The sequence below is a fragment of the Brienomyrus brachyistius genome, chromosome 5 (genome assembly GCF_023856365.1).
Source record: "Brienomyrus brachyistius isolate T26 chromosome 5, BBRACH_0.4, whole genome shotgun sequence".
Lineage (NCBI taxonomy): Eukaryota > Metazoa > Chordata > Actinopteri > Osteoglossiformes > Mormyridae > Brienomyrus > Brienomyrus brachyistius.
This window is the reverse complement of record NC_064537.1, coordinates 11421790-11430036: the sequence shown is the minus strand read 5'-3', so window position 1 is coordinate 11430036 and position 8247 is coordinate 11421790. Positions and strand designations below refer to the sequence as shown.

The following is an 8247-nucleotide window of genomic DNA, read 5'->3' as shown; positions in this document are numbered from 1 at the left end:
AAACTCCATAAAACTCCTTCACTCATTGTTAGCCTCCACCGGCATTTAACAAATGCTATCTTGGTATGGTTCTGTGCAAGCCTACTGTCATATTAATTAAGGAAAAAATGAAAAAAGGTGTTAATAAGCAAGAAGCCTTAATTCATGACCTGCCGTCCCCCCCCTTTGAAGCAATAATTAGACGCTGACCTTCAAGAACCTGGGCAGAGGTTAATATTCACAACGTGAAAGATCTCACCTAAGACTTGAAGATCATTCCCTGATCTGCTCCACTCCTTTATGAGGTGACAAATTCAGCCCCATGTTTAATTAATCTTTTCCCTCTAAATTTAGCAGATAGGTGGCTGTACGACATGCCAGCATTTTCTGCGACACCTCCCGCAAACCCGTCACATGCTGAAGTCTCTGCTCGTTGTCTACCAAGCCTAATTTAACAAACAAAAAATTATTTCTTTTATCAGATGTTTGTTTTTCACCGGTTATTCCTGCTTGTGGTTTCTCGGAGCTCACTGTACCTAAGCTGACGACAGCAACTGCGAACAATGGCATGAACGTTGTGAAAACGGTTAGCAAGTTCACTGCTTCACTCCCCCTTTGAGAGCTGAGGGTTGATAGGTGTCTCTTTGACTCATGGTGCCTCTTGTGTTTTCTTTATTTCTAACTACGAAGCACAGATGTAGCCTGCTTTTGTACTCTACCCTCTCTCGAGGCAGTGAGGCTGTGGAGGTGGGAGGGGGGCACAAACTTAAGAGCGGACAGGTGCCTCTTCTGACGTGTGGTAAGCACTGTCAGGCTTACAGTAGCACCCTCCTCTGTCTTGGTAGATTGACCAGGAGAGCCCCACCATATCATCCATCACGGCTTAACAAAAACAGTGGTGAGGAGCCTGGTTAGATTTGATCGAGGCGAAGAGCCAAAAATGGTAGGCGGCTTCAGCTGGGCCAAGCGCACACTATCAGTGTCTAAAGGGTCTAATGTTAAAAATATCCGGAGAAGGTCAAGTTGTTACCATGGAAATGGGAAACTTTTAATGGAAATCTTGGGGGCACAGTATCGAGAACAAAGGTGAAGGTTTCCTCAGAATTAATTGGACTGTATGTCAGATGTATTCCAATAAAATAGTGTAGCATCATTTTAATTTATGGAAGAAAATGCCTGTGCTGTATTTATGTAGTAAATGACAAGGCTTAAGGGCGTGTGATTTAGGGATGTGCTCTGCTGAGCAGGCAGTGGCAGGATGAAGGTGCGAGTCCGGAGTGGAGGACACGCGGCCTGTCAAGCTGGGCCCGGCAGAGCCTTTCGTATTTCCCTCCAGATTCAGATTCCCTTCAGGTTTCAGATCCAGGCAGCCACAGCAGTGGAGAGGCTGGGAGGGCGCTGTCCCAAAGGTGACCTTGTTCCAAAGGTGACGTTGTTCCAACGGCTTCATTTTAGATTTTTCATGTTAGTTTTAGCAGAGGTTTGAAAAACGGGATGTTTCACGGCATGACCTCCCTCCCACTTCTCTTTTTTTTCTTTCCTTAACTGCGCACAATAGACTTTTTCATTTTTTAATGGCAGAAAAAAACACTAACCAAGTCTGAGTCATTTACGTAAACAGTTCAGTGCCCCCCGCTGTTTTACTCGAACGTATTTGTTTTATTACATTTTTTCAATACAAGTGCAGTGCAAAAACGAATCAAAGAAACCACATACAAATATGCTTCAACATGTCTAGAATTTTGAGATAAAAGTTGAGACTACAAGTATCACTGAAGTAAGAAAAAGATAGAATGCATACAAGTATATATTCGAGCAACTATGTACTGAAGGTGCCTGTTTAGGGAGCTGTACCCATTTTTCCTGTGCATTACGGAATGGAGAACGTCGTGGTGAAAAGCGTCTCCCATCAGCCATGCACAATTTATCAGCAAAACTACTGAGATTGGCGGAAATGGGACATGTTCATTCTTTTCGGAAACAAATGAGCACTAGCTGTCCTTGATACAATAGTGTAACTCTCCCCACCCCCCGTCGTAAAAAGATTAATAATGTGAAGGATTTGGCTTCAATATCACCATGCCACTCCTGATTATTTGTGGTGGGGGGCTCGTGGGAGGTTGGGTTCATACTATGGAGGAACAAAAATACAATGTGCAAGATAGCAGAGAGCTGCTTCACATGATACCGCTGTAGCGGCACCGGAGAGGTGTCTGCGAGCTGCCTGGATGCGGGCCAGTTCGGGGGAGTCGGTCTGTGATCCACGCTGCCGGCGCACAGTGGCAGCGGGCAGGGAGCCGAGCTGCGTCGCGGTAAACAGCAGCGAGGTACGCTGACGCACCTCCTTATACATTCATTTACCCCCCTCAAAAAGCTATTTTCTTGCGCTGGGACTTCTTAACGTCTGCCAGTGAGTGTGTTCCCGTATTGCACCAGCGTTTTACTATAATATCCACGCATTTACGGGCTGCTACATGAGTTTGCGCGTTTTTAATGCAAATTCACCATTTCGCCGTGCAAGTACGGAATTCAACTTTTGTTTCGTTCGTGTCATCCGTATCTTGCTCGTCGGACTGCGTTTAAGGGTATGGGATCAAAGGGAGGTGGGGGAGACGGAATGACGTTTTGCTGAAAGCTGTCGGTCTCTCCAGCAGGTGAGTGAAGCAGGGGGCTGATCGGGAAAGTCTCGGGGCGCCGGCTTTATTAAAGCATCGCTCACGTCCCAGCGATGGTCGTTTTGCTGCTCGGTGTCACGGACAGAGAGAAATACGGGTGCAGGTGGAGAGGCACATAAAACGATCGCTTGTGCTCAGCTTAGGCAGGGAAAGAGGCACGAGTTCAGAGGCATTCAACGTCTCGACAAACAACTTTTTGACACCTATGCGTCCATGAGCAAATCGGTAATTTAAACATCGGAGGCAGTATAGACTACCCAGACCGAGCTAAGACTGTCCGTTTCTGTCTGTTTCGGGATTTCAGAAGACCGATTTCGGATTATTCAAGCGACGCATTTTTTGGAGCCCACGGTTTGGCTCTGAAGCCAAGGCACCGTTCGCGATGTCGCACCAAGACACTTATTCCTGCACTGGTGCTGCAAATGCGGGCGGCTGCGTACGATAGTGCATGATGGTAGTCATCTCCCACGATCCTGAAAAAATCATCCGGAAGGATTTAATCTGATAGCCACCCGGGGAGCAGAGGCAGCCCGAGGATGCCCGGCGGGGCTCGGGACACCCAGGTCAGCTCCTCTCCGGCAGTGGCGGCGAACGCGGAGGGAGATGAGATTGAAGTACTGGAGAGTATCGATGTCCTTCCCATGGCCCCGGAGGACGTAAGTAGCCGGATGTGTGATACATTTCCACAGTTTAATTTCTTTTCTTTTTGCCCAGATGCAAAGGGGTGTGATCATAACACGACGCAGGTGAATAGTCTCAACTTTCCAGTGCGCTGTTAAGGTGTGGTCGATTCCTGCAATTAACGCCCAATCGCTTTTAACGCAAGCGTTTATTAATTTTAATCGTTTCTTATTGTCCACCTCGGTGTAATAGATGATTATTTACTGAATTGGGTGACATCTCAGGTAAAGGTAATTATATGTATGACATCAATGTAAAAATCACTGAAACCCCCACAGTTGATGTTAATTATCACGCTTAATTTCTATGGAACTACAAGGACTAACCAGTAATAACCCTAAGAAAATAGCAGAATTACTATTCTTATTGTTGATATATGGCATCACCTTTTTTAATTACTCACGGAGGTGCATTGTTTTTTTTTTTTCTCATACTCAATTCTCTCTCTTTCCGGCTCTGTTCCTGTCTCAGCAATGGAAATCTCTGTTTGACAAGGTACGTAGCCCCCGTGTGCGTGTGCCGGCTGGTGCCGCTTCTCCTGTATGTTCATCCTTGGCGAGACGCCGCACAGGCTGGCAGAGGGAATGACTGTAAAGGCTGCGTGGATGTACTCTAGGGCAGCGAAGCTGCAGGTAGCGAAAGAAGGCGATTTATTGGACGGTGTGCTTCAGTCGTTTTGTGAATACCTAAAGATACACTGCCATATCATATGTATCATAATTAATAATTATTTCTTAAGCAGTATAAGACAGAGAAGGGATTTTCGGTGGCCGTGTGATGCAGGGGAAAGGCTGGATTCAGCTTGCGGTCTATGTGTTAGGGACCCCTGTTCCTGGCACTGGTAGCTTGGCCCTCAGCGTTTTGGAGGGAAAGATCTCCCGGGTGTGTTGATCCTTACACTGACCCGTGCAAATTGAATTAGAGTGCTATCTAATCCCATGTATAGTTGCTGGCTTTCCCTGCTATTAGTCGGTGAACTGGGGGTATGGAGAGGGGGTACGAGATGCGGGGAGGCGGGCGGAGCTGACAGACGGCGACTGAGCCCTGAGTCTGTCGCTGCACCTGCCAGGAATGGCCCCCGTATTCATCGCGTCGCTCCCCCCCCCCCGAGGACAAAGGAAGATGGGGAGGCGGGGGTGGGGGGCTCTCTGGGTTAGTGTCAGACCCACCCTTTCACATTCTGGGCTGCGGTGTGCTGGATTAATGGGGGCCAATGCAAGGCTTTTTGTAGTGTGACTTGGGGGGGGGGCTTTCTGCCCTTCCCATTTGGGTGGCATTATTTTTAGTTTTTCGAGTGGTTCATGGCCGGATTGCCCAATGGGAATCTTCCGCCTGCTCTTGTCTGTTGGTTACCAGTTCTTACTCATCCTCTGTAGCTGCCACCCCTGAACCCCCTTCCCCCCCCCCCCCCCCCCCCCCCCCGGCCACCTCTCAGTGACCTTTCCATTTGTTAAACACGGAGGTGACCTGAGGGTCATTCCAATTCCAAGGGCGTCATATCCTCAAAACCGCAAACGTCCAGGAGACGTTTTTTGAGAAGACAGATTTGAAAAGCAGAGAGGGTGTAGTGTTTTCTAGCTTGTCTGTGTGCAATTGATCAAGCTCTCGTCTGCCCTTTAACCAAAGCTCTGTGTGCTGTTTTAGCCCTCTCTGTCCCCAGGAGAATATTTCACTGCAGCATAAGCTCTTTCTGCCAGACAGGACATAGGGGGGGTAAAACTGATTCGTGTGGTCAGTCACAGCAGAGTGGGGGTCAAGAATCAAGAATATCACAGACCTATTTCCTCGCCCCGGATGTGATATGTGATGTAATAGGAAACCTGTTTTGAAAATCGCTTTAAAAGGCACCTGGCCGAGTGATAACGGCGCCGCCCCGCTGGCCGGGAACCAGATATACGCTGTCCTTCTGGAGTGTGTTTCTCGAGTTCTCTTTGTGCTTTTCAGCAGAGATCTGCTTGCGGTGTGATGCTAAGGGCATCGTGCTCTTTGGGAAGGGGTTCTGTTCCCTAAAGAGTTATAAATAATAATCCATGTGAAAATATTAGTATTGGCCTTAAATATTCCCCTCTGCAAACCGTGTTTGCTGCGGCGAGCAGCAACACCTGTGTGTCCCCCCCCCCCCCCCCCCCCCCGCTGTGAGTCCGACGGTAAGATGCGCCACTTGTTCAGACTGATCGTAGGCCTCCTGCCCTGCATGTGGCCCCCTGGGCTTCGCTCCTTGCACCAGGGCGCGTCTCTTACACGCGTGATCCCTGCCGCCCCACCTGAAGCCCCCCACCGGCCCGTCCCCTCTCCCGCTGCCCCCTCCCGCTTCACCCCAAACCGCTTCAGTGTGCGATACGGTGCCGCTCGGTCTCCCTTTGCGCTCGTCGCTGGCGAAGGTGTCTGAGCCGCCGCAGCTCTCCCGTCGCCAGTGCCCGCTAAGCGCTGACGTCACCGTGCCCTGCCAGCGGGAGCCGCGGCGGCAGTCTAAAAATGAATTCCTGTGACTTATTCTCTATATCGCAGTGTGAATTCTGTGGCTGTTTAGGGTCAGTCACTGTACGCAGAGTGTGAATATAAACGCCAACATCCTGTGATACTGTACCTGGGGAGGCAGAGTGGGTCTGCTGTGTTGAGCTCTTTGGGAGAGTAACCGGGGGGATCTTTAATAATAATCCTGACATGAGAGTGATTGTTCCTCTGCTGTGTGGGGTGGCCTGACCACGTGTCGTCTGGACCAATCACGGGGCTCCCTGTTTGCCAGCGAACTGACTGCCAGACTCCCTGAGAATTACATGCCTGCAGTCATGACAAAATAAACACTGGCCAGCGATCAGAGGGAATATCAGGCTCGCAATATTCTCAGGGCCGCTGAGCTCCGTCTCGTTTTATAGTAGCGTAGGGTAAGGAATTACGGCTCGGTGTGTGTGGAGGGCAGACACGCCTGGTCCGCCTGAACCGGAATAATGAGAAGTGAACCTCAAACACTGGACTTGTTTGGGTTCCCCTTTCGTTACCCGCAAACAGATGATGGGGTAGGATAGCAGCAGCGGCCATTGAACTCCAGGGGTGGGCACGAGGAGGGAGGGAGAGTCAGACATAGATCTACGCCACAGGGATGTAGGTATTTTTTTGGTGAACCTACTTCCTTTAGCTCAGACACCCCCCCCCCCCCCAGGGTGCCAGAAAGGGATTCAGTAGATTCTCACATAATGGCCCATGGCGTCTCTGAGATTCTCTCTACCGTAGCACCTGCTCTCAGGTCTGGGGGAAAAACTGCATTAACGTCACCAGCTCGGTCATCCGTCCGATTTCCATGTTCAGTACAGGGTCTTGGTGAGCTTGGAGCCTTCAGAAAGCTGTCCTGTGGCAGGGCACATACCCAAACACCGTTAGCTGTTTGGAGCTGCCAGGTAACCTAAGCACATGATATTGGACCCCAGGCAAACATGGGGAGAACATGCACACACACACATGCAAAGCCAGAGGCATGAATCAACCCAACAACCTTGGAGGCAAGAGGCCGGAGTGTTACCCACTGAGCCGCCATGCTCCACTTGTAGCTGCCTTTAAATAACAGTTGTTAATTGGAGGACGTTTCCATGCATGAAGTGTGAAAGTGCAGCCTTTTCTTAGTTGGGTATAAATAGCGTCTCTTCAGGAGTTCCTGCCTGTTGTGTTTTTTCCTTCATTAACTGCTAGCATGCGAGAAACCCTTAATTAACTCTGAAGCCCAGGCAATGGCTGTAGCCCACCTCGGACGTCGTCGGCCAGCCGGGTCCCGCGAAGGTGCACGGGGAAGACAAGGAGATTTTGTGTTCGCGTTTGGCTTTGGTATGTTAATCGGGGGTTTGCTTTACATTGGGGCCTGTTTCCGGGGGTAAATCGATGCCCCACGAGTAGCATTCCGGGGCAGTTCCTGGAGCAGATCCAGCCTAGGACGACTGCCAGGTCACGCCCAGCTGTCGGTGTCGCCGCTGGGTTGCCACTCTGCTCTTGCCTCTTCTGAGGGAGCTTCCCCATCAGTCCATGCCCTAGCTCCCGTTTTGAAGTGGACATCGCCATGTTTGGCTCCCAAAAATTCTGTTTTCCTGCCGCCCAACCATTGGCCTGTGGGTGTAGTGTGCTGATCGTGTGACCTCACTGCCCTTTCACTGCACTGCATGCAGTTAGACAATGCTAATATTGTTGTCATGCTACTCCCCGCAACAATGTGAAAATAACTGCTGGTTTCTTCTGGACATTGTCCAGTGCTTTCTGACACATTGTATTCATAAAATTCAGCATATAGCTGCAGTGAATTGAGGTCAGTAAAGGTTGCTGCTTACACACTAATCTTTCTTGACTCCCCGTATCCCAGTGAGCTTGGCCCACGAACACTGACCATGATGAACCTGCATGGCACTGGATATAGTTCCTGGTTCCAACTATGGGTTTATGATGGATTTTCAGGTCAAACTGGGCGCAGAGCTGCCCATGTGAAACCGCTCCTGCCTGTGCTGGCCCCTCCCGCCTGTGCTGGCCCCTCCCGCCTGTGCTTGGCCCCTCCCGCCTGTGCTTGGCCCCTCCCGCCTGTGCTGGCCCCTCCCGCCTGTGCTGGCCCCTCCCGCCTGTGCAGGCCCCTCCCGCCTGTGCTGGCCCCTCCCGCCTGTGCTGGCCCCTCCCGCCTGTGCTGGCCCCTCCCACACCGGTCCTCCTGTTTGATCGTCTCACTCGCAGCTGCGGGGATCAAAGACACCGACAGCGTTAATTCCTCATGTCTGAAACTGCGATGCTTTCCCACAGGTGATGCTTATCGGTCCACAACTGAGGACAAAGACGCTGCCATTCAGACACAGGTTATCCTTAACTCTGAAGGTTATCTCATGATGCCTCATGTATGTGTTTTAATATTTGGGTTCCGTATCCAAGGTTTCATGTGAAACGTTTA

The 8247-nt window shown here is 50.3% G+C and overlaps 1 protein-coding gene across 3 annotated transcripts in view; it reads left to right on the top strand.

Annotated features, from left to right (window-relative positions):
- Positions 1–2139: 2139 nt before the first annotated feature.
- The window catches only part of rhbdl3 (rhomboid, veinlet-like 3 (Drosophila)), a 35904-nt gene continuing 29796 nt past the window's right edge, over positions 2140–8247 (top strand). Inside the window, exons 1-3 of one of the 3 annotated variants that reach the window (XM_049015185.1) lie at positions 2140–2306; positions 2959–3400; positions 3807–3830. In XM_049015185.1, the coding sequence (XP_048871142.1) occupies positions 3191–3400; positions 3807–3830 (234 nt within the window). In that variant the 5' untranslated portion in view covers positions 2140–2306; positions 2959–3190. Of the gene's footprint in view, positions 3401–3806; positions 3831–8247 lie in introns of all 3 variants that reach the window. The other 2 variants (XM_049015184.1, XM_049015186.1) reach the window with 2 other exon arrangements.